At 36.5% G+C, this 26,605-nt stretch overlaps 1 protein-coding gene and 1 long non-coding RNA gene across 3 annotated transcripts; one reads left to right on the top strand and one right to left on the bottom strand.

The window, feature by feature from the left end:
• Positions 1-486: 486 nt before the first annotated feature.
• Positions 487-25,298, top strand: LOC101263650 (alpha N-terminal protein methyltransferase 1). Of its 2 annotated transcripts, XM_004231506.5 has the most exons (8): positions 487-764; positions 850-994; positions 3,731-3,789; positions 11,629-11,748; positions 13,115-13,216; positions 24,043-24,097; positions 24,380-24,477; positions 24,971-25,298. In XM_004231506.5, exons 1-8 carry the CDS (start codon positions 510-512, stop codon positions 25,094-25,096), a joined length of 960 nt encoding a protein of 319 aa, XP_004231554.2. In that variant the 5' UTR covers positions 487-509; the 3' UTR covers positions 25,097-25,298. The 2 variants fall into 2 exon arrangements, with proteins under 2 accessions (XP_004231554.2, XP_069149385.1); XM_069293284.1 differs by lacking the exon at positions 11,629-11,748 and having other exon boundaries at positions 495-764.
• LOC138341691 (uncharacterized) lies at positions 13,223-26,376 on the bottom strand. The gene is made up of 2 exons (XR_011214537.1): positions 25,424-26,376; positions 13,223-13,458 (listed from the first exon to the last, which is right to left on the bottom strand). It is a non-coding gene; the product is annotated as an uncharacterized lncRNA (long non-coding RNA).
• Positions 26,377-26,605: the final 229 nt, after the last annotated feature.

Raw genomic sequence — 26,605 nt, 5'->3', positions numbered from 1 at the left:
TAACAAGACATCATACTTATTAGAGAAGAGAACTCAATACCACACTCACATGAACTTGAATCAAACGAAATCTCGACATAAATCATCAAACAAAAGGGACACAAGTAACTTAAACATAAATCAAACGAAATTTCAACATAAATCCACACAAAAAGAAGAAATTAAACTTTTAAGACCACAATTGCAAGCTCACATTAAATGATCAGTTAAGTGCAAAGGAGACCAACAAAAATCGCAGATTGCAGTGCAAGTAATCTAAACTAACAAAGCTTACTCAACACTAACCTTTAAATTGCAGTGGCGAGAGAAAATTGAAGTCGCCGGAAAAAAATTGCAATCGCGAGAGAGAAAAAAATTACAATCGCGGGTGTGGAAAAATTTTAGAGCGAGAGAAAAAATATGAAATTAAATATTCAATTAATTGACATTTATCGTTAAAAAAATAATACTGATAAATATGATAATTATTTAAAAAAAAAGTAAACACACAGTTATTTTCCCATTTGAATATGGGCACAGCGAAAGTCCCTACTCTTCTCAGTAGCCGACCAAGCTTTTGTAATATTGGGCCTCAGTTTATAGCGCCGAAATCAGGAGCAAGGAGAGCGTTTTCTTCTCGGCCACTGACCCAAATGGAAACCGGCGGATTAGACTCCGATGGCCGTACCTTTAAAACCGCGGAGGAGATGTGGAGAGAAGAAGTAGGGGATGGTGATCCCCAGAAGAAGTTCCAGTGGTACAACAAAGGCATCAATTACTGGCAAGTAAGAGACCCTTCGTTTAGTGAGAATTCATATAAGCTGCTCGTTGTTGCATTCTCTTTTGATTTTGATTTGTTGGTATGTGAAGGGCGTGGAAGCTACAGTGGATGGAGTGCTGGGTGGATATGGGCATGTGAATACGCCTGATATAAAGGCAAGTGAGGATTTTCTCAACTCCATTTTGGCTGAAAGGTTCCCTGATGCTGGAAGAGGCCGCCATCTCGTAACTCTCGGTACTCCTTCCACTCTCTTTTATCTCTTAATTTCTATGGAAAACTAATGAGAACTCAGTATTTTGATCGTATCATATAAGATTAAGTGTATTTCTTGGCAAAAACTCCCCAAGTAAGTTGGACTTCTACTCTGTTCGGCATAACAGAAATGTTCCCTAGTAAAATATACTTTTCAATGAGAGTGTTTTTCAGTGTTTATGCAATATAAGGCGCACACTACGGGCTCAAACCTTGCCACACATAAAACACAGTGCTTAGTAGAGAAGGGTAAAGGGTCGAGTCGATTATTCGCCTACTTTCAAACTGTACAAATGGTTCTCAGGAATTTCTTGCTTATCAAAAAAAATGTTTTTCAATGTTTAGTTATATTTTCATAGAAGTTACTTTCAACTATAAATGTTCCAACTATTTTGCAATTTTACTTGTTTCAAGAAACATTTGGACGTTGTTGTCAAAATATCTAGGCGACAAATCAGGTACGCTTATGTCTAAAACAGTGAAAAATGATTCAGAAAATAATTTCAACAATAACAACAAGTATGTTTCTATCCGAAATGTACCTTGGGCTGTATGAATCCTCACTGCCCATCTTCTCTATTTATATTCATCTCAATGACTCAAACCAACAATATGCAAAATACAAATAAAAATAAATATTTTCTATTGGTATAAGAATTTTATTTTTGATGATAAGGGAAATCCGCAACCGCTACCCTTTGGGCGCGCACAGGGGAAAACCGCCGCTCGTATGCAATAGCTCGCAAACCACATAGGAGAGGTACGCGCACTAGGTAAGCTTGGTGCTACGAGCTCGACCCAGAAGGCAATTCCCTTGCTTTCGCTGGCAAGGGGTTTCCAAACTTGAGATCTCTAACATGGAAGTCCCAAGCTCAAACCACTGGGCCACCCTGAAGGGGCTGGCATAAGAATTTTTGATAGGGACAAAAGACTCTTAAAAACCAAAGACTGCGGTTCCATGTCGTGCAAATGAATCCTGATATGTCAGTAAAGAAAGCCAGAGGGAAGGGACCTTTATCTCAAATTTCAAATGTTGCAGTTGAACTATAAGGGTTGGCACCAGATAGATTTCCTGGTCGACTAATTGGTATTGCCTATACAAAGTTTTCCCATTGTGCCTTATCTTTTGATAAGTTTGCGCTGATTCGAAGATTGTAGGTCGTTCGAGACAACTTCTTTTCATGTGGTTTTAGGTCTACCCCGTTCTTTTTTTACATCTTCACTCTACGGCTGGTTTATCTGAAGGTTGACAGACGACATAATCAAACCATTTACAGTAGACCTTCTATCATTTTATCCTCAATTTGTGCTACTCGCACCTTCTGGCTTATATGTTCATATTTTATTTTGTCTAAACTTCTATGGTCGTGCATCCATCTAAGTATCCCACGTATGCGACACTCATCTTATGGATGTGCTGGACGTAGAACCCAATATTCACTCCCATATAACTTCGCTGGTCTTCCGTATATTTGCCGTAGTCATCCTTGCATCATACACACTCTAGTAGCATTTCTCCTTCTCAACCATTCGATTCTGATTTTATATTAGTAGCATTTCTCCTTTTCAACCATCCAATATTGATTCTATATGTAGTAGCATTTGTCATTTTCAACCATCCGATTTTGATTCTATATGTAACATCTCCATCTATCATTTCATTCTCTTGGAATGATGACCCTAGATATCTGAATTGTCTTAACGTACTTGGAAGCAGGGTGTAACTGACTGCATGGCCATACCCTGCAGGTTGTTTATATCTTTTTAGTATCATCTTGGTACATTCTTAATAAACCATTCCTTGTCAAAAAAAGAAGCACAATCACATCTAATATCACCTCAACATTATGCTTCTTGTGTTGACTAAGAATTACATCAGAATTATTTTTTCATGGAAGAGATTTCTCCACCCTAAAGCACTCAAGACTAGAGCTTTATACCATTGCTATATCTACACCATTACTAAAGGGAAGAGGTCAAGTAGTCTCTTTGATCTAAATTTGTTTCGACAAACTTGTTACGCACTCTGGTTCATTTTACGTGAAATATTTTCCTTTTTATTTAGTCTCTTAGAAAAGAATAACACCTTTCTAAATTTGGAAAATCTTTATCTTCAAACTTCTCATTCTGCCATTGCTATCTCTAAACCATTGCTAAAGGGCCAACCAGCCAAGTGAAATTGTCTCTTGAGTTAGAATGTTCGAACAAATTTCTTACACCATCTGCTTAGTTTTATGTGAAAATATTTCCTTTTTTTCTATTTTAAAAAGAATAATATCTCTCAGTATTTAGAAAAACATAGCGTCAAGCTTTTCATTTTAGCCTTAATGATATGCTGTTGTAGCCATAGAAATGTCATGACATATCTAAGACCACAGTTCTAAGGGTACTATGCTAGGTGCCAAAAGTCTCTCTTATTACTAAAAACCTCCATGCCCAATCAAAACTGCCATATAAATTGCAATGGAGGCGAGCATTAGACAAACTTACTCTGCTATCAAGGTTTCTTAAGTAAACTCTATATCTTCTGCAGCCTATCTGCACGTCAGTTGACAGTTTAAAACAGAACTTGAGCATTACCGAGGACTTATATGCTGATTTTAGTACCTATAAGAACTCTTTGTTTGCTTCAAATTGCAAAATTGATAACAATTGTATAACCATATTTCCAAGTTTATTGGTTTATAATGTGTGGGCAGTTTGCTTCAATTTGTGTAGATTGTGGATCTGGCATTGGAAGGATTACTAAAAATCTTCTTATACGATATTTCAATGAGGTATATACTATCTTTTTGTGCAAGTATATTGTGTTTTACTATCGAAAAAGATATTCTAACATTTTGATTTTCTTGAGAAAATGTTATGTTAAACTGTGGTTAATGTATTCGGTAAACTTTCTAAGTATTCACCCAGCGTGGAATAACCTTCTAAAAATTATCTAGGCTGAATCATCCTAAGGTCTGGGTTGTGTTTGGCTGATAAATGGTAGATTTTTCATAGTAATTATTCGGGAATATAAAGTAATGAATTCCTGATTAAGCAGCAAATTAGAAATATGGTAGGCAGACTCTGCAGTTCACGTGAAGAATTCTTTACCATCATCCTTGAAGTGAGGTTCTTTGATGATTAATTCATTTGGTATCTAGAGTAAATTGAGGGATAAGTGACAAAAAAGTGTTTAAATTAAAATTGGTGACAATTTTTTTTTTACCAAGTCAAACTTTTTAATTAGTGATTAAGATAATTGGGGTCTAAAATTTAATATTTAAAACGCCTAAACTTCTAAAGATATTCAAAATAAACCCAATTTCTAATTTCAAAATGTTTGAAAAGTTTCCCTCTCTTCTTAAATTTCAACATTTAAAATCTCTTTCAAAATTTCTTCTCCCTCTTCTTCCTTCTTTCTTTCTCTCTCCAGATTTCTTCTTCTTCTTCTTTTTTCATTTCTTCTTATCTTCTTCCATTACTTGTTCTTCTTTGTTGTTGTTGTCGTCCTCGTTGTCGTTTATTATGTTTTTATCACATTTTATTTTTTTCTTTTGTTGGTCCTATTTCACAAACGAAATTGCTTTAGTTAAAATTTTTTTAAGTTGAAGTTATTGTTTCTTTAAGAAAATCTGAAGTTTTTGCAATAACTGCTGAAGTTTTTTCAATAGCTACTAAAGTTTTCTCAGCAACTGTTCAAGTTTTTCAGCAACTGCGCTCAGTAACTGCTGAAGTTGCTGCAAGAACTATAATAATTGTTGTAGCGAGTGAGATAAAAGAGAGGGTGGTAGAGTGGAATAATGAAGGTGGAAGGGATGGCAGCGGTAGAAGGGTGGAGAGGAGGTATGGGGTTTTGTGGGAGGAGGGATAGGGATTTTATGTAAATAATAAAACTTGAGGGTTTTAAAATTAGTGTCATTAGCACTAATTTTAAAATTGTCACCTCTACTCAATAATTAAAACTTGAGTCACTTTTTCTTCATTTTGAAACTCTTTTGTCACCCTTACTTCATTAGCCCTCTAGAGTAAATTGAGGGATAGGTGACAAATTTTCTCAGCAACTGATGAAGTTATTGTAGCAATTGTTCATGTTTTTCAGCAACTACTTAAGTTTGCTCAGCAACTGCTGAAGTTGCTGCAGGAACTATAATAATTGTTGTAGCGAGTGAGATAAAAGAGAGGATGGTAGAGTGGAACAATAAAGGTGGAGGGGATGGCAGTGACAGAAGGGTGGAGAGGAGGGATGGGGTGGTGGGAGGAGGGATAGGGATTTTATGTAAATAATAAAACTTGAGGGTTTTAAAATTAGTGTCATTAGCACTAATTTTAAAATTGTCACCTCTACTCAATAATTAAAACTTGTGTCACTTTTTCTTCATTTTGAAACTCTTTTGTCACCCTTACTTCATTAGCCCCTGGTATCTAATGGGGAGAAATTTTCATAATTCACACCCATCATTCACTACTAAATGGATTTGATAAGTTGGTTGATATGAAAAATACCTTAAGTTCAACTCAAACATTGTAAAATTTGAACCAAGACAACTGATGTATCAAATATTTTTTTTTCCTTTTTAAGGTATAAGTTTATTACGTCTAACTTTTGGTGAATGCAATTGTTTTGACTTAGAATTCAATTGTGCATATTGTATGCGCATTACACTACAACAACTGTGCCTCGACCCCAAACTAATAGGGTCGTGCATGAATCCTTATGAACCACGTTTCTCCATTTAAACTCATTTCATGCCATAATCATACCAAAGAAGACCTAATCAAAATTCCAATTATTTCTTTAGAGCCTTTTGTAAAGAACATACGCTTACTAGAAGAGAATTTTGGTCACTCTAATTTGGTCATCTTCGAAGGAGAAATAGAGTTATGATCAAACTCAAAAGGGTCAGACAAAGGGGTGATAAGGGGCATTCTGGTTGTTCGTGATAACTCGGAGAAATATATTAATTGAACACAGTATAGAGGAGGAAGATTTTTCTGATGCCTTGGTAGTGATTTACTCCGAGGGAGATCCTGCTCTTAACAAATTGATAGTAGTGCATTTGGCGGCATCAGGTTGGGTGCAATACAACATGATTAAGTTGTGTCAATAGCAGTGTTGTAAAAAGCACAGAAAAACGCGCTTCTAGGCAAGGCGCTGCTCCTGCGCTTCTAGCTCCTGAGGCGAGGCGATTCGGAAAAGGTGCTCGCTTCTACTGTAGAAGGGAGTAGCGCCAGAAAGGCAAAAGCGCAATAAAGCGCATTTTTTATAAAAAAGTGACAATTAGGGTTTTTAAAAAAATTGCAAGTTTTTTTTAATATTTTCTGAAAGATACGGTTTCACTCTTCTTTCATGACTTCACTCTTCTTTCACGACTGCTATCCTTCTTCACGACCAAGGGCGTCTGTTCTTCACGACGAAGAAGCTGCGACTGCTTCTCTTCTTCAGACTCTTCCTTGCGATTTTTTTTCTATTTTTGGTTGGTTGCTGCCAAGCTGCTGTAAGTTTTTTCTTCTTCTTCTCTTCTTCTCTACGAAGCTGTTGCGATCTGCTACTGTTTTTTCCTCAATTACTGACCTGTTTTTTTTGTTAATATTACTGCCTGCCTGTTTTTTTCAATTTTTTTGCTGCTTTTTTTCGTTTTTATTTCTGAGTTTACTATGATGAGTGTCTATGCTTGCTGCTCTGTTTTTTTATTTTTTGACACTTCTTTTTTGAAGAATAGGAGTTGGATTCGTTGTGATTTAATTATGTTTTTGATTTTTTGCTTTATATGTTATGACTTATGAGCATTATTGACTATCTATTTTCTTTTAATCTAAGAATATATTACCTCCATTCAGTTATTTAATATTTTTTCATTTTTATACTAAATGTCGTTTTTTTTAAAAACAAAAAGCGCTTCCTCGTCACTTTTTTCCACTTCTCGCTTCCCAAAACACTGGTTAACAACTTGGAGTTGACATCGAAGGGTGCAAAAAAGAAGCTTATGCCCTCTTGATGAAATTAGATCAGAGAAGGGAGAGCAGAGTGCAAAAAAGAAGCTTATGCCCTCTTTTGCAGGTAGCCAGCATAGCCCATGATGCAGAGGAATACAAAGTTACCCGTTTAAAAAAAAAACAAGATCAGAGAAGGGAGAGGGAGATGAAGCGGGGGGGGGGGGGGGTGTTCTAAGGCCAATCGCAATGACATAATTTTCTGAAGGAGGTCAGAAATTTATTTTTTGATATGAATTTCAAGGACGGAGAACCAAGCTTCATTGTGAGAGCTCTTACCATTGGTTATCAATGAAAGTTAAGATTGTATCTTAGAATGTAAGGGGATTAAATGGGTGCAGTATGTGCTGACTGTAATAGAGTAATAAGGCGAACTCTATCACATGAGCTGAAAGATATGAGAGACAATTTAAGCTAGCGTTTGACCATAGATTTTCAAATATTCTTGGCAAATATTATTTGAGTGAAATTTCACCATGTGTTTTCCATAGTATTTGAGAAATATATTTCATTTTTTTAGAAAAATATAATTTATACCAATAAGTTTTAAGAACTAACAAAACTAACCATAAATCTGTATTACAAGTCAATTGGATCTTCGTTGCAATAATAACAAATAGTGTCCATGACACTAGAGTAATGTGGTAGTTCGAAGTGAGTGCAACAAACATCATTTCATACATCGTGAAGTAGACAAACCACATGATTTTGTTATCTTGAGCCGATTGTTCATCATTTTAATCAACAACCATATGATCAATTTAATATTCACTAAATATTTCGATCACTGCTTTGGTGTTCATGTAAAAAAATTATGCAATACAACGCAAACAACTACTATAGAGGGTGGTTTTGTAAACGATAAAAGTTTGGGTAAAATTTCAATTTTCAAAAGATCCTAAATAATGAGATTTGACCCAAATACTAGAAAAAACTAGTATTTGGAATTTGGGATATTTGCCAAAAAATGACAAATTGTATGAACAAACACTATTTGCCAAAATTTTCCCAAATATTATTTGGGAAATCTATGGAGAAACGTGCCCTAAATGGGACTTGGGTAGTATGTGGGACTTCAATATCACTAGGTTTCCGTTCGAGAAAACCAATTCTACCAGAATAAGTGGAGCTATGACTGAATTTTCATCATGCATTGAAGAATTGGAGCTGGTGGATTCTCCTTGTATTTGGAGGATCTTTTACTTGGAGAAGAGAGGGAAGATCTTGAGTGCGATCCATAATAGATAGATTTCTTCACCCCACTGGGTGGGGAGATGTGTTTTCTTAGATAAAGCAATTCACTCTTCCTAAACTAGCATCAGATCATAATCCCATTCTTTTAACCTGTGGTTTGGTTGGAAAAAGTCCTACTTCAAATTTAAGACCTGGTGGCTTGAAGTGGATGGATTTAAGGAGAAAGTGAAAGAATGGTGAGAGTCGTTCAGGGTGAAAGGCAGACCTGATTATGTTCTTGCTGAGAAGTTTAAAATGCTTAAAGCTACAATACAGGATTGGAGCAAATATAACAGGGGGAATTGGAAACAGAAAAAAGATAATATCCTTAATGAAATACCCTATCGGGAAACTGTCCGAGAACAGAGTCCACTCACAGATGATGAATTAGTGCAAAAGAAGGCGAATTCGATATTGGAGTTTGAAGAGGTAGCAAAAAAGGAAGAAATTGCTTGGAAGCAAAGGTCTAGGTAAAACATGGTGATAAGAAAACACAGTTTCCCATAAAACTGCATCTTCAAATAAGAGATTCAATTCCATGGAGCAACTTAAAGTGAAGGACACTATTATCCAAGACCCAGAGAATATTAAAGAGGCTGTGCAAAGCTTGTACAAAGATCGATATAAGGAGACAGAAAGCTGGAGACCTGATTCTAGAGTACACGAGGCTGCAAGGGTCACTGATGTGAAATATGCTTGGTTACAGAGAGCTTTTGAGGAGAAAGAAATAGTGGAATGCTTGAATATGTGTGCTGTGGAGAAAGCATCTGGTCCAGATGGCTTCCCAATGGTGTTATATCAGACTTTTTGGAGTATGTTGAAGGAAAACGTCACCAACACCATCCAATATTTTCATTTGAATCAGGTCAAGTGTTTCAATGCAATGTTCATTGCTTTGATCCCAAAGAAACCTGGAGCCTCAGAGTTAAACGACTTCAGGCCAATTAGTTTGGTTGGGGGTGTATGCAAGATTATTTTTAGACTATTGGCCGAGAGAGTTAAGAAAGTGATTCATAAACTGATCAACAGGCACCAGATGACATTTATTAATGGGAGACAAATAATGAAGGCAGCAGTAATAGCAGTGGATGTATTGATTCTAGAATGAAGAGTGCGGTCCCAGGAACTAAATGTAAGTTGGATATTCAAAAGGCTTATGATCATGTGAAGTGGGGTTTGCTTCTGAATATTCTTAGGCAAATGGGGTTTGGGAGAAAATTGTGAAGTGGATAGAATTCTGTATCAAACAATTGGGTTCTCTGTGCTTGTGAATGGAGAACCTGTGGGCTTTTTTGCTTCAGAAAGGGGCTCAAGACAGGGGGATTCCATCTCCCTTTCCTCTTTATTCTGTCCATGGAAGGTTTTGACAGCAGGATGAGAGTAGCAGCTCAAAACAGATGGATCAGCGACTTCAAAATTGGGGGCAGTGTAGGTGGGGAGATGGAAGTTAGTCATCTGTTGTATGCAGATTACACCATTATTTTCTGTGAGCCAGTTTCTAAACAGATTAGCTACGTTAGAGTGATCCTTATGTTAATTGAAGCTGTAGCTGGGTTGATGTTTACGAGGGAAAACAGTTTATTCCCAGTAAATGAAGTTTACCAGAGTCCAGATTCAAGATGTGGCTAACATTCTGGGTTGCAGAATAAAAAATTTACCCACAACTTACTAGGGTATGCCCTAGGGTAGTAGACATAAATCTTTAGCAATTTGGATGACATTTTGGAGAGAACAGAGAAGAAGTTATCCAGATGGAAGGCTCAGTACTTGTCTCTAGGAGGTAGGTTGATTCTTATTAACTCCGTTCTAGATGCTTTGTCACTTGCGTGATGTCCCTCTTTCCAATACCAACCAAAGTAGTGGAAAACCTAGTTAAACTTAGAAGAGATTTTCTATGACAAGAAAATAAAGAAGGGAAGTGGTATTGTCTTGTGAATTGGAAAATTGTACTGCTGAACAAAGACAAAAGGAGGTTTGGGAGTCAGAAATCTCAAATTGCAAAAATGAGAGTTCACTTATGAAGGGCATTATGGAGAGATATTGTGACAAAGTTTGGTGAGCTCAGTCCTTGGTGCTCCAACACTGTATTTGAATTGAACCTTATGTGGTGGGGGTATGGAGGACCATCAGAAATCTTTGGCCATTGATGGAAGCCATCTGAAACATAAGATAGGTAATGGTCACAAGACAGTTTTGGCATGATGGATGGATTGATCAAGTACCTCTAAGGTACAATTTCCAGATCTTTTCCAAGTCTGTACAGATACTTATAGTAGAGTGAGTGATTGTTGGTTAGTTCAGGGTTGGGGCATCTCCTTTAGAAGCTAAGTGATTGGGACGTTGATAGAGTGGTTTCACTACTGAGAAGTTAGAAATAAACATCGTTGCCACAGCAGATGCAAATAAGGTCTTGTTGAAGCACAGCAAAGATGGGAACTTCTCAGTAAGAAGTGCATATTAGAGAGGTATGCAGCTGGGTGGAGGGGGAATTTCTTACCAGTGGAATTATTTCTGGAAAAGTATCATCCCTCCCAAGATAGAATGATTCACTTTACAAGTTATTAAGAGAGCATATTTAACTCAGGAAGTCTTGCAGAAGAAAGGGAGACAGTTAGTTCCCAGATGTTTTTTGTGTAACACCACAGGGGAGACGAACACATCTTCTTATATTGCAGCTTCACCACCCAATTGTGGAACCTATTTCTCAACATTACAGGATGTAGTTGGACCATGCCAGAGCACACCTCAGATCTATTGAGTTGTTGTATCAGGAGGGGTGGAAGTAAGAGTCAGACGTAAGGAAAAAAGTAATCATGTTGAGATTTTTCTATTTGTAACCTAATTCCTTTTTGTTATTTTGCTTATCATGAAATAATACATTAAGGAACTTGACTGCAAATTGTATTTAATATATAAATGATTTGCACACTCACATTACATTGGGGGACTTATCAGAAACTTGGTTTCTCAATGTAGGCATCCTTCTTCCCTGTTCGTTTTGTTGGAAAAATAAATTGGTAAATGCTGTAGCTACTATGCAATACAGTGTGCATTTGCAATAAGTTTTGAATTATGTTTTCTTCTATAGCCTCTTCACACTTGATTGCTTTATCCGTGGTCTCAAAGAGGCTATTCTGTAATATTTAGATTCCTTGCATGTAATTCTTTCTCGAGTACAGGGGCTCTCTTCCACCCCCATCCAATAAAGCAGTCACATGGCATATGTAAGAAACATGTAATATTCTGCCCACATTTTGCATCATAATTTTTTGCTGGCATCTCATCTAGATGGCTGTGGTTTTTCCAACAACATGATAAACAACTTCGCCTGCTTAAGAAACACTATTATTTCTCTGATTTAACTCTTTTAATATTCCTTTGACAAAAACTGATTTTTTTTTAATCAGGTCGACCTCCTAGAGCCTGTATCACATTTTTTGGAATCTGCTCGGGTTAATTTGGCTCCTGAAAATTTAATGGTGTCAGAGTTGCACAAAGCTGCCAACTTTTATTGTGTCCCACTTCAGGTACCATCTTAAATTTCATAACAGTCAGGTAGATATGTCAAGTCAATTCTTACAAAGTACAATGTGGTTGATCTGTTTTTAAAAAGTTGTAACATGGTGATGATGAAGTGCCAAAATACAGGAGTACAACAACATACCCAGTGTGATCGCACAAGTGGGATTTGGGAGGGTGGTATGCATGCATACCTTACTCCTGCATTGTGAAGATAGAGAGGCTATTTACGAAAGACCCTCGGCTCAAATAACTCAATTCAAAATATAGGAGTATTGAACAAAATTGAAATATTTTCTCTATGGGAGGCAGACACACTCTCATCAATTCAGTGCTAGACTCCCTTCCTACTTGTGTCACTCTAATCATGACCCCATGCCCACCTCCACGTTGTGTGGTAAACATGATTTATATCGATTTTACTTCTAATTTATTTTTTGCACTTCTCTTGAGTCATCAAATTAGTGACGTGCTGCTTTCTATATTAACTTTTTTCTTCTTTTTTCCCAAGGGCAGCTGGGGAACAATTTTCTTTAATAATTCAGCTTTTTGTTTGTCCTCATTATTACTATTAAAATCAGGTGACAGAAAGAACAATATGTGGTAGGAGATTGGCTCAATTTGTTTCTCTTGGAACATGGCATTTCAAAGTAATGAAGTCCTTACTGCACTAGTTATCTCTTAATATTTGAGACTATGATTTCTGGAAGGACAAAACAGAGACAATAGTCTGCTGGCTTGTTACTATTGCTGAGAACAAAAATGAAAAATGATTCCCCACTTTGCGGTGTTAATAATGGAAATAGATACTTTCCTTTTCTAACTCTTCTTTTGTCTTGATCTCTGAGAAACTATTTCCTGCGAAATTGTATTTTTTAAGAGAAATTCTTTTAAGCGTTTCCATACATATCTCAAAATCCAGTTATATCTATTCATAGCGTGTCATCATGAGGCATTAGAAATTCATGACTGATCATTGAGCTTAACAGGAAGCTCACTGGTTCACCATACCTACCTTTGACTATATCACTTTCTCTTATATTCCAACGATCTGATTCAAACCAGCATTGATTTGCAACATTTTTCATGGTAACTAAATACACAGAGAGAGAGAGACACACACACATGTATATAGATTTGAAAGTTAAACTGAAATATTAGCTTACTTATTGCAGTTCATAGTTCGGTCACCTGCTTAACTTTGGGTGTTTTAAAGGTCTTAGTGTGTTTAACCAGCTCATTTGTGCTTGCACTTTGTTTCCACTTTTTTGAATTGGAAAGATTGCCATAATGTTTGTTAGTTTTTTTTTCTCTTCACTTTTAGGCTGTTGTTTACTCATTGTTTTCCCTTTTCTTCTTTTTTCTGTTTTCAAGGAATTTACTCCTGATGCTGAAAGATATGACGTTATTTGGGTTCAGTGGTGCATTGGGCATCTTGCAGATGATGACTTCATTGCATTCTTCAAAAGAGCAAAGGTGAAGTGATCTTCTAAAATGAAGTTTCAGTAGGGTTGACTGTAATAAGTAGCTATTAGCCAATAATATGTCCATGATCTTGTATGATATGAATATTTTACAAGTTTCAATCAGCTTACGAAACATGCGCAGTAGTGCAAGATAGTGACAAGGTCTATGACAATCCAGGATTCTCTTCTCCTAGGAATCCTAACTTGGTATGCCAGCTCAAGAAAGCGATTTATGTTACGTCCTCCAGTAATCTACAGCAGGCACAAGAGCTTGGTTAATTTATAGAAAATTAAAAGAAACAAAACGTACATGAATTTATTACTATGATAATCATTACAATTAAAGTAGCAAAATTGCGTCCAATATACATCAATGCGATATTGATACAACTCCTTTAGGTTGAGATTAAAAGAACTGAGCGGTTGATGCAAGATTGCAAAGGAGATGAGCTGGCCATTGGGTCGTTAGGCATTTAGCATGTCAAAGTCTGATAGTACTGTTCACGGAAGTCAGTTAATACTCTCCCTTACTTCCTTTCAGTTAGTTAGCTCAAAGTAAGTTGCCTTTTTTTTTGGATGAAGTAAGAAGAATGTCATTAACAAAGCATCAAGCAGATTCACAGATTACAAAAGAAATAAATATCAGCTTCCAAAAAGGCAAAAAAAGCTATCTAAACAGCTAACAATAGAGATCTATGGAGCTGATAAATTCTAGGTAAGAATCGACACTAAGTACACGAGAGAGATTAACCCAACCAAAAAGAGTAATCAAACATCTTGCTTTAAAGGTAGAGATGGGAGTTGGGGTGCCATCAAAACATCTTTTGTTCCTCTCCGTCCATAAGCACCACAAAATACAGGCTGGAACCAAAGATCAGATCCGCTTGATGGACTTCCCAACTTTCCAAGAACTCCAACACACAAAGGCCTCTCTCAATGATCTTGGCATGACCCAAGTGAGTCCAAAAAGTGAGAAGAACATGTTCCATAGGCCTATTGCAACTGTGCAACGAAGGAACAAGTGATTAATAGATTCTGAGTTGCACAAGCACATGTAGCATCTGTTGACTATTTGGAATTTCCTCCTCATGAGATTATTCTGAGTCAAGCAAGAGTCTCTTAGAGTATTCCAACTGAAATTAATAACTTTAGGTGGCAACTTAGTTCTCCAGATTAATTTCCATGGCCATTGATCAATTAAGGTCTTCTTGGAGCTTTGTTGAAGGTAGCATGCTTTAACTGAGTAGGATCGGTCCCTGCTATGTCTCCAGATAAGTTTGTCCCTGCATTGACTGTTGATTGCACTAGTCTGAATGGTGGCAATAAGGCTAAAGACCTCTTCCAGTTCCCAGTTATTAAGATTTCTCCTTAGGATCAGATTCCACACATTGTCTTCCCTGTACTGCGAGATGGTTGAATTTGGATGAGATGCAATCTGGAAAATGTTTGGAAAATCATTCATTAGAGGAATGTCTCCTAGCCAAATATCTTTCCAAAACTGAATATGTTCCCCATTTCCCACCATAAGTGAGGCATCACTGAAGAATGTTTCCCACAGTTTCCTTATATCTCTCCAGACCCCCGTACCATAAGAGGTACTGACTTTATTAGAGCACTGATGACTATCACTACCATACTTTGCTTGGAGCATTTCCTTCCACAAGCCAGCCGTCTCTTGATTGTATCTCCAGTGCCACTTCAATAGCACACACTTGTTATGTAAGGCCAAGTCTTTTATCCCCAATTCTCCATATTGTTTTGGCAAAGTGACTTTGGCCCATTTAACAAGGTGAATTTTGTGGTCCTTGTTGTTGCCTTCCCAGAGAAAGTCTCTCCTAATTTTGTCAAGTCGCTATTTCACTTGAGCTGGCATTAAGAGTGAGGACATAAAAAAGGTGGGAATGCTGTCCAATCCACTATTGATGAGTGTTAATCTTCCCCCTAGAGAGTGGCATTGTTGTTGCCAGGAGGCTAACCTTCTCTCAAACTTTTCCACAATCACATTCCGAACTTGAGATGATCTATTCATGGCACCCAAAGGCATAACCAAGTAGGTGGTGGGAAGGGAGCCAGTAGGGCAACACATGATATCTGCCATATCTTCCAGGGACCTCATTTACAGGTTATATAGTGCTCTTGGACATGTTGATGTGGAGACCTGATAATGCTTCAAAGAGCATAATGCTGAGACTAAGATATTGCAGTGGAAATTTCTTAGCTCCACAGAAAACCAAGGTGTCATCAGCAAATAAAAGATGTGAGATCGAGACAGGTGGACCATAACCATTGCCACCTCAAAGCCTTCTATCCATTGAAGTTGTTTAGCCTTCTCCAACATCCTACTAAAACCCTCCATAGCCAGAATCCCCTTGCCATATGCCTCTACCGGGAGAGGAAAAACCCACATGACTTCTATTCACTAGTACAGAATACTTCATGGTGGAGAAGCTATACTTGATCCACCTAATCCATCTCTCTCCAAATCCCATTTGCCTTAGGATTGAAATAAGGAAGGACCAACTAATTTATCAAACGCCTTCTCAATATCAAGTTTAAAAAGCAGACATGGAGTACCACTTTTCTACTTCCAATCCAGAACTTCATTGGCAATAAGTGTTGCATCAGTGATTTGCCTTCCCTGAACAAAAGCATTTTAAAAATCAGAAACTAGATTCCCAATCACCTTCTTTAGCCTTTCTGAGAGAACATTGGCCAAAATTTTGCACACTCTACCAATAAGAGTGATAGGCCTATAATCCTTAAGTTCTATCGCATCTTTCTTTTTAGGGACAAGTGCAATAAAGAGGCTTTAAAAATTTTCACCATGTGGCAATTGTTGTGGAAGTGATTGAGCGCACCCAAAGTATCTTGCTTGATAATTCCCCAGCACTTATCATAAAACCCCAAAGAGAAGCCATCTGGCCCTGGACTTTTGTCTGGGGCACATGAGTTGATTGCATTCAATATTTCTTCTTCTTCAAAGATTTGCTCCAAAGCAGTCTTCTCTTCACTACTCAAACTGCCCAGATCCTCAAAAGAAGCAGTAGTCCTCCATGATTTGTATTCAGAGTATAACTCTTGGTTGAAGTCAAGAATTACCTCTTTCACTTGCTCTTTTCCTTCAAGGAGGTCATTTCCTACCTGCAATCTGTCGATGTGGTTGTATCTCCTGTGGGAGTTGGCTATTCTTTGAAAGTTTATTGTATTTCTATCCCCCTCTTTTAGCCATAGACACCGCGATTTTTGTCTCCAAGAGGTTTCCTCTGCCTTTGCTAATTGTTGAATCTCTAGTTGTAATTGCAAAATTTTGTTCTTTTCGACTTGAGACGGGAGCCTTCCTTAAGTTGCTTGTATAGTCAGCAGAAGATCATCCATGGCTTTACTGATTCTGGAATTTTGATTACCAAAAACCTCCTTGTTCCAGGTAACAAGGTCTTTCTTCAAAAAATTTAATTTCTCTGAGAGTATAAAGTTTGGAGAGCCATTTACTATATAACCTTGCCACCATTTTTTGACCATATCATGAAAAGCTTCATGCTGCAGCCACATGTTCTTGAATTTGAAGTAGGAAGGATCAGAAGTTCAATCACCACTCTCCAGGGCTACGGGACTGTGGTCGGAGAGAACCCTTGGTAGGGCCACCTGCTTCACAACTCCAAAGAATTCATTCCATTCAATGGAAATTAAGAACCTATCAATTCTTGAAGCCTGCAGAAATTCCTCTCCCCTTGTCCATGTATAAGTTGCACCATGTAAGGGGAGATCAATAAGACCCATGTCTTGAATAATTCAGAGAAGTCCTTCATGTCATGGGATCTCCTTATACAATTGTGCCTGTCATGTTCATATCTACATACATTAAAGTCAGCACCTATGACCCAACATCCATCTCAAATGACACTGACAGCAGCCAACTCATCCCATAGGTCAGACCATTCTGGAGTTGAGTGAGGTTCATACAGCCCAGAGAAACAGAATCTGAAGTCCACCTGCAAGCCCTCCCACATGGACAAAAGAGTATGCTGCCCTTGGTAAGAGTCTAAGCATTTCCATTGTCTTTTGTCCCACAAAATAATAATGCCACCCCTGGTACCTCTTGCTTTCAATTCATTTCAATTAGATCCTTTCATTCATTTCAGTTGTGTATAAGTACAGGTTATAATTGTACTCATGCGCTCATGTTATAAAATACAAATCTCTCCCTCTTCTCTATATTTCCTGTCACTAACTTCTCGGTTTCCCCAAGTTGGTTCCGATCTTCTTTGAGTATTAAGCTCGTGGTTAATTAGTCGCGATTACTTGTTGCATCAATTGGTATCGGATCAACTCATTGTTGGCTTTGATCATGGTGGTCAGTAAAATAAGAACTCAGACAAATCTTCTGAGGAAGTTGAAGGCAGCTTCTTCAGGTTCAAGATTTGCTGTAGAACTTGTGGAGGTATGACCAGTATGAAATATGAACGATAGAAATGTTCAAGTGATTAAAAAAAAATTGACGGAGATCAAGCAGGCCATTGGTGGGATGAAACAGAAGGATAATGAGGTGGAGCATATCTGTGGGAGGTGACTGCTCGAGGGACACAAGACAGATGAGTCCAGCTGAAGAATTTCAATCAGGGCCTGCTGTAAATGAGAACTATCATTCAATGTTCCATGCTAGATTTTCCTCAATATTCTGGGCATGATTTGTGACATGGTTGTACAAGGTGGACCAATATTTTTTAATGGATGAGATTCGGTTTGACCGAAGAGTGAGGTAGCTTCTATCATGTGGAGGTGAGAGTATTGTTGAAAATATGTCTTAGGATATTGCAGAATAAAACCACTAGCTACTTTAGGATTTTTAAAAATATTTTATTAGAGTCTTGTGTGACTTGAATTTAGGAGTTAGTTCTTTTATGTATAATTTGAATTTTACTGATAAGTTAGTAGCATATTTTTCTATTTTTAGTTAGAAATTATATCTATAAATGTATGTTTTTGGATTATTAATAAAATGATTTCCTTTGATTATACTACAATATTTTTCTCTCAAAATCTTTCTGTGTTATTTTCTTAATTTCTTTTTAAAAAATCAACAATTGGTATCTAGAGCCTACTTCTTGAAGGGACTTGTGAGTAGAAAAATAGGTTCTGAAAATAGTTTTTTCACGAATGACTCTTCCTATTTTTGATTGTGAAAATATCAACTATGGGTTGTGAGAATGAAAACATACTTGGAGGCTCTTAATCTTTGGGAAGCCGTGGAAGAGGATTATGAAATCAATCCGCTGCCAAATAATCCCACTATGTCCTAAATCAAGAGTCACAAGAAAAAGAAAATCATTAAGTCGAAGATAAAAGCAACTTTGTTTGTTGCTGTTTTGACAACCGTTTTCACGAAAATCATGACTCCCACATTACCAAAAGATATTTGGAATTATCTGAAGAAAGAATATGGTGGAGATGAAAGAATACGAGGAATGAAAGTATTAAGTTTAATGAGGGAATTCGAATTACGGAGAATGAAAGAGTCAGAAACAGTCAAGGAATACTCTGCCAGATTGCTTGATATCGTCAACAAGGTAAGATTACTAGGCACTGAATTTAAATATGCAAGGACTGTTGAAAAGGTTCTTGTTACCGTGCCCGAAAGATATGAAGCATGTATTACAACCTTGGAAAACACACAAGATCTGTCCAAAATTATCTTGGCAGAATTGTTAAATTCTTTGCAGGCACAGGAACAAAGGAGACTTATGAGGCAAGATGACATGGTTGAAGGAGCATTAATATCCAGCCACAAAACTCAAAGCAAGTTTAAATTTTTTATTAATTACCCACCTTATCAGCACTGTGGAAAACATGGACATCCTGCATATAAATATTGGAAAAGACCAGATGCACAGTACAAGATTTGCAAACAACTTGGTCATGAAGTTGTGATTTGCAAAAGCAAATTTCAAAAAGGTGAAACAGCTGCCCAAGAAGAAGAACACTTATTTTTGGCAATTTGTTTTTCAACCAAAAGATCTGATTTTGGATGATTGATAGTGGTTGTACAAACCACATGACATGTGAAAGAAATCTTTTTAAAGAGTTCATTCCTATGGAAAATAAGAAAGTCAGAATTGAAAATGGTGATTGTATTCCTGCAAAAGGAAAAGGGTATGTTTCAATTAAAACAAATTCAGGTACAAAAATAAATGTAGATGTTCTTTATGTGCTTAATATTGAGAAAAGTTTGTTTAGTGTTGGTCAGTTAATAGAAAAAGGATTCAAATTATTATTTGAAGACAAATATTGTTGAATCTTTGATTCTACTAAGCAAGAGATTTTATAAGTTGAAATGAGAGGGAAGAGCTTCTCATTTAGTCCATCAGAAGATGCACACGAGCCTTGCAAGTCAAAGGATGAATTAGCAGATTTGTTTACAAGGTCAATTTCAGAGAGACTACAATCTACAATTCCTGATCCAAGAAGGAGTGTTCAAAATATGTCTCAGGATATTGCAGAAATAAAATAGTTAGCTACTTTTTTAGGAGTTTTTAAATTAATTTTTTATTAGAGTCCTATGTGAATTGAATTTAGGCGTTAGTTTTTTTGATTTATTATTTGAATTTTACTGATAAGTTAGTAGCATATTTTTCTATTTTTAGTTAGAAATTCTATCTATAAATGTATGTTTTTGGATTATTAATAAAATAGTTCCCTTGAATAATGCAGTATTTTTCTCTCAAAATCTTTCTCTGTTATTTTCTTAATTTCTTTAGTGAAAATGTCCAAAAGCCCCCAATATATATCCGGATTCCCAACTACACACCCATACTTTATAGGGTTCCTATCATCCCCCTTATAGATCCTTTAATTATCAATCTCAAATCTCAGTTAATCAACTACACCTCACAAATTGTCGCTATCAATCTCATTAAATCATCAATCGTCGGTGAATCGGGCTTTTCCTCTTCGAAATTATCGATGATGATGTGAAAGACATCGAAGACTCCTCATCTTCCTCGAGAGTTTCGGTGACCTCCATTAATGGCAATAATAAACTGCCCTGTTCGTCCTCTCTCCCCTATTCCTTCACTTTTTTAATTTGTTTTTTAGATTTTCAAAACAATGTTCAAATATTCTGATATCATCATTCACCTATCTTCTTTAAAGACTCAGTTCATTATTCAACTATCTTCTTCAAAGACCCAATTTTGATGAACTTATGGTGTTTTAGTAATGTTGAAAATGGTGAAAGTGCTTTGGTGATGGAAGAGATGGGTGAAAATAAATAAATAAAAAAAGAGTATAGGAATATAAAAAATGAAAAAGAATTATATTTGATGACTTCTCCACGTGTCAAATGCGTGAAACTCACATGCCACCATAGATTTGGTTATGGCTTTTTATGGGTATAACTATTTCATTTTTGAACAGTTCAGTTGGTGATAGGACACCCGTGAACACCCGTAAAGTTTAAGTGTGTAGTTGGAAATCGGGGTATACGTTGAGGGGGCATTTGACCATTTTCTCTTCAAAAACCAACAATTTTTTTTGTTACAGATCCTACATTAGGTCTAGGAATTCTGCTGTTGACCTACTTGAACTGAGTAGGTTTTGGTCTTAAATGAGAGGTTTATGGGTTTGAAGACCCAATAAAAGCAATTAAGAATTTGCAACAAACTGGTAGTGTGAGGAACTATCAAGCCCAATTTGGTAGACTATTAACTGGGGTTAAACTCTCCAATAGGAATGGTAATAGTTTCTTCTTGGGAGGTTGAAGCCTGAACTGAATATCTCTGTTCGAATCCAAGCACCTTAGAACATCAATGCAGGATTACAAGATTACAAAGCTGCAAAAAGAAGTCTTTGAAGCACAGGCACAATCTTGGGGAACTAGACCTTCTGGTAAAAACCAGAATCCCATTTTATCAAATCCTCTTAAATTTCAGAATTATCAAAGACTATTTCCTATCTTTATGACAATTCATTCAAGAAACCTTTTGAATTATCCCATAACAGACCCAATAGATTCCAAAATGGCACTTATGGTAGGAAATTGCTCACTGCGGAAATGGATGAGAAAAGGGCAAAAGGACTGTTTCCTTTGTGATGAGAAGTAGTACATGTTTATAAAGCTAAGAAACAACTCTTTTTGGTGGAAGTAAATGAGGAAGCTAAAGTTACATATGAGGAGGAATTTGATCTGATTTAGGTCATGAAGGAACAAAACGGTCAATTCTGATTCTTTGGATGAGTTTGACTATATCCTTGCGAGTATACTATCAGAGTCACTGGTTATCATGAGAAACAACCTTCGCAAGTTTTTATCGATATAGGGAGTATTCATAACTTCATTGATGAAGATGTGGCCAGGAAGCTAGGGTGCATGCATGACTAGTCCTATAATGGCTCCCCATCATTCTTAGAGTAATAAGTATTATGTTCCACGGGTGTATCAACAGTGGTCACATCAGTCAAGTGAGCCATGTCGAAGATTTCTTTGATATACTTCCGTTGGTACAGAAAGTAGCCACTAGCATTGCGAGAGATTTCTAGACCAAGAAAGTAAGATATGTGCACCAAATCCTTCATTTGAAATAAAGATTGTAACATACCTTTGAGCTACAAAATACCTTCAACATCATCCTCAATTCCTCAGTAATCAAGAGACCATCGATATAGATTAGCTAAAAAATAGTCCATCGTGGTGAGGGAGGGATAAACAAAGAATAATCATTGTGACTCTGTCGATAGCCACCTTGCAGAAGAACATACTTCAACTTGGAGAACCAAGGGTGTGGAGCTTGCTTCAAGCCATAAATGGCCTTCCGCAGTTTGCATACCATGGATGGAGAAGTGGAGAAGCTAGAAGGAGACCTCATATCAACCGTCTCTGATAGCTCACCATTAAGAAAGGCACTAGTCACAGCCATCTGCGAGATATCCCACTGTCAAACTCCGCAACAACCAAAAGAGTTCTTACTTGTTATTTTTCTTTAACTTTCTCATCTATTTCTGTTTTGGTTGCAGTGGTCTATTTTCTTTTTGTTTGATGATGAGGGAAAACCGCAGCCGCTACCCTTTGGGTGCACGCTTTTTCTATTATTTTCATCTACATGTGAGACATGGATTTAACTTCTTTTTTGAAAAAAATACCTGACATGTTCACTTGTTTTCTTATAAATAACTTGTCTCTTTTCTGTTTCTCCGATAAAGCAGTTAAACAGGTTGTATTTATTCCAATTCTAATGCCCATAAGTTTATCCACTAGCTTGGTCAAACATCATCTTAAAGAGTCTTATCTCACAAATTGATGCTCATCCTTTATAACGACCAAATGTGTTATGCAAAAGAGTTACACTATGGGGAAAAAACAAAGTGTAATGTGAGAGTTATACTTCTTATTTTTCTTTATCTTTGGGTGTGTCAGTGTTGTGAAAAGCGCGCTTCAAAGCGAGGCGAACCTTGTGCGCTTTTTTATCTTGAGGCGAGGCGATCTGAAAAAAGCTCTCGCTTCAGATGAAGAAGCGAGAAGCGACCCTAAGGCAAAAGCACAATAAAGCGCGCTTTTCATAAAAAAAGCGACAATTAGGGTTTTTTTTAAAAAAAAATTAGGTTTTTTTTAAAATAATGTGAAATATAACTTTCTCTCTCCTCACGACTCTTCTTTCACGACTCTTTCCCTTCTTTCTCTCCTCGCGACTCTTCTTTCACAATACTTCTTTCTCTTTTGACGATGTTGACTGAGGCTGCCTCCTCTTCAACCTCGACCGCGACTGCAGGTAACTTTTTGTTCATCTCTTTTTTAGCTAATGTTTATTAGTTCATCTCTATAAGTTTCTTTTCTCCTGAAATATACAATCTTCGCCTGTGCTTCATCTCTTCATCTCTCTGAGTTTCGACTACTCTAGTTTTTTCTTCTTCTTCTCTTCTTTTCTTCATCTCTGCTGCCTGCTCTGTTTCTAATTACTGACTGCTGCCTCCTCTTTTTTTTCAATTCTTTTTTTTTGTGATCAGTCTAGCAGCCTTGTTGAAGAATAGGAGTTTGAATCTTTGTGATTTAATTATGTTTTTGATTTTTTGCTTTATATGTTATGACTTATGAGTATTTTTGCCTATGTAATTTCTTTCAATCTAAGACTATATTACCTCTATTTAGTTATTTAATATTTTTTTATTTTTATACTAAATGTCGCTTTTTTTAAAAGTGCGTGCTTCGCTTCACGCTTCTCGCTTCTGTGAAGCAAGCCCTCGTCGCTTTTTTCCGCTTCTCGCTTCCCAAAACACTGGGGTGTGTTTAGTATGGAGGAAAAATTATTTTCAATATTTCCATATTTGGTTGGTAAAAATATTTTCCATAGGGAAACAAGCTCCTCCAAAATGAGGGAAATGACTTTCTTAATCGAAGTAGCAAAACAAGTTCGATAAGTAACTTTCAAGTTCATTGTCTCCTTCCCATCCATCCAACATCCCCAACCCCCTTCTCTTGACACCTCAACCCCCGAACCCTCACTCTGCACCCAATCCAACCATCAAAACATTTTGCTAGCTTACATATAAATGCCTTTGAGATATTATTTTTACCAACTTACTGGACACTAGAAAATAAGTAAGAAACCCACTTGTTTTCTAATAAAATATTTTCTAGGAAAACATTTTCCTTCACACTAAACACACCTGATATCTTTATCTATTTTCTATTTTGGTTGCGTTTGTCTATAATTGACACATGCGTTTAGGACATGGATTTTCTGAACTTCAGTTTTTAGAGATACCTGATATGTTCACTTTTCTCTATTAAACAATTGTTTCTCCAATAAAGCAGTTAAACATCTTTTGTTTATTCTAATTTTTTTCTAGGTTGGCTTGAAACCTGGTGGACTTTTTGTTCTAAAAGAGAACATTGCAAGAACAGGTAGCATCTCTTTGAGTTCTCTAATTTGTGTTATATGGAAATTCATTTCACCTACTTATGTTTATCCATGTTTTCTGTCATATCATGGTCCATATTGATTTTTCACGCGGCATCAAACAGTTATATTTGTTTATCTTGTTGAGTAAATTTTTTTTCTTGATATGATGATTTTCTGGTTAGAGCTGAGCGAGTTTTTTACTCTGTTGTTCCATTGCAATACAATTTACATATAATGATTGAGCTGTAATGTTATGCAAGTTAAATAAGTATACATTTTTCAAGGATTTGTGCTGGACAAAGAAGATAAGAGCATAACAAGATCAGATTCATATTTTAAGGAGCTGTTCAAGCAATGTGGACTACACATCTACAAGATGAAGGTAGGATTGAAGCCTTTACTTCTAACATATGTGCCATAGGGAAGTCTAGAGAAAAAGGAAAAAAAAGAAAAGAAAAAGGAAAGCTTATGTGTAATAACTCTAGGATTCTTGCACATCATTTTGTTTCACTGCCATTTTGTCCCTCTTTCTACTGTATTTGAGGTTACAAACACAGAATTACTTCCATATTTCATTTGCATCATATAATAGAAGAAACATGGGCATGCCTATACCATTTTCCGTGATCGCTGTGATTTTTGGTACTTTGATCTTAGTAGTCCATGACGTTTTAACTTCGTTACAAGATGATAAACTTCTTCAGATGATTTCAGAGCATGATTGGATCATATATCTTTTTTCTCTTGAGTATCCTAATCTCGATGATACAATAAAAGTATTAGCTAAATTGTACTTTGAAATGTGTAAGCTTCTAATACTCCCTGAAAAGGGTGCAATGCTTCTTTGCTTTAACAGTAGACATTCTCTTTGGTAGGATCAAAAGGAATTTCCTGATGAATTATTTGCTGTGAAGATGTATGCATTGACGACTGAGATGCCAAGGCAAGGTAATAGACCTAGACCTAAACGGGCAACTAATAGACCCGCTATCATCAGATAATGAATCACATTGGTCTGTAAATCATTGTGTGGTAACTTTGGAGAAAGTCATTCATAGGTTGTTGTTTTTATGCCACATGTATTCAAGTTGGTCAATGTATGCCTTGTTTAGGTTATTGCTTTTGACTTTCAGCACTATACACTATTAGTGTAAGGGTGATAAGTGTACTTTTAACTTATTATAGATTATTGTTTATGGTGAAGTACTTGTGCAACTGCTTTTAGTTTGAATGTGCATTTTTTTATATATAAAAAAAACTAATATTCCAGTAAGCAGATGGTTAGTGGTTAAATTTTTTTATAGATAATAAATCGAAAGGATTATTACCTAGTGCCTGTTTCCTTTGTTGTTTCCTGTATGCTTCCTTTGATCGAATTTAATTTTCTGTTCCTCTTATTCTTAATGTATTTGCTTCTCTTCATCCATTCCGTCTTCTCTGCACATTACCAATAACCTTTCCACTGCTTAGAACTCTTGTTTATTTAGTTGTACCAACTTAAACTTTCCATAAACTGTTTCTCCAATTCAGGATGTAAGGCTCTACATACCTATTCATTTGTGATTTTGTAATTTGTAATGGCTGCAATAAATTGGAAAGATGGTCATATTGAATTGTACTTAGATTTATTGTCTCTTCAAACTTCATCCTGTTATAACCATCCTGATTCTCTTAGGGAGAACTCACATATGCTATTGCAATTGAAGTTTTTTTTTTCAAGAACAGATCAAGGATCTCACTTTAATGTTCTCATCTGTCAATATGTGTTCTGTAATTTCTAATAACAAGCCGAGTCAACATCATCTACACATAATCTTCTTCCAATGATGACAATCCAATAAAAAATGCCTATTTTCTATGATCTATATTGCCAGCATTGAGTAGGAACTATTTTGTATAATTCATGTTGTCTGGTTTTCCATATGAGAATTTTCCCAATACAACATTTTGAATTCTCCTGTGTGATGAACTTCTGTATTTTTGAAGATTACCAAGTCATTTGAGGCTCACCTCTGAAAGTAGACTTAATTTTTGTGGAACACTTTGCATGGGGAGTTGTTCGGGCATGACTTCATTAGGTCTGCATATTTGAACGCGTGTGTGGATATTGAGGGTAGTTAAGCAACCTCCGGAGGAGTTCGCCTACTGATTGCGAAGACAATACGAGGTCGGAGATGGCTAGGGTGTCAAGCTAGGGCTAGGATTAGGTAGAGAGATGTTTTGCGTTTCTCACTTACTGATTGGGATATGTCTGTTTCTGGATGAATGCATTTTCCAGTGTACTTTGTTATCACTATTAGAAGACCCAAAGCAAACAGAAAGAATATGTTGGGCTTTTAAAAAGAACATATAGTTCAACACTTAAAATCCAATTGCTAATGTATATATGCACAAGTAGTTGTTACGAGGCCTTGGGGGTATTTATTTAGGGAAAATTACAGAAATCTCATACATTTAAAGCTAATTATATTATATTTTGGAAGTTTCGTTAATTACAAGCATCTCAGATT

Source organism: Solanum lycopersicum, chromosome 2 (assembly GCF_036512215.1).
Source record: "Solanum lycopersicum chromosome 2, SLM_r2.1".
NCBI lineage: Eukaryota > Viridiplantae > Streptophyta > Magnoliopsida > Solanales > Solanaceae > Solanum > Solanum lycopersicum.
This window is presented reverse-complemented; position numbering and strand designations above follow the sequence as displayed.

What these genes read in the sequence shown, in the direction of transcription:
- LOC101263650 (XM_004231506.5), top strand. Translation starts at nt 510, where the DNA reads ATGGGCACAGCGAAAGTCCCTACTCTTCTCAGTAGCCGACCAAGCTTT. An exon ending in AAGGCATCAATTACTGGCAA is followed by an intron (nt 765 to 849) that starts GTAAGAGACCCT and finishes TGGTATGTGAAG; the next exon opens with GGCGTGGAAGCTACAGTGGA. An exon ending in TTTATTGTGTCCCACTTCAG is followed by an intron (nt 11,749 to 13,114) that starts GTACCATCTTAA and finishes TCTGTTTTCAAG; the next exon opens with GAATTTACTCCTGATGCTGA.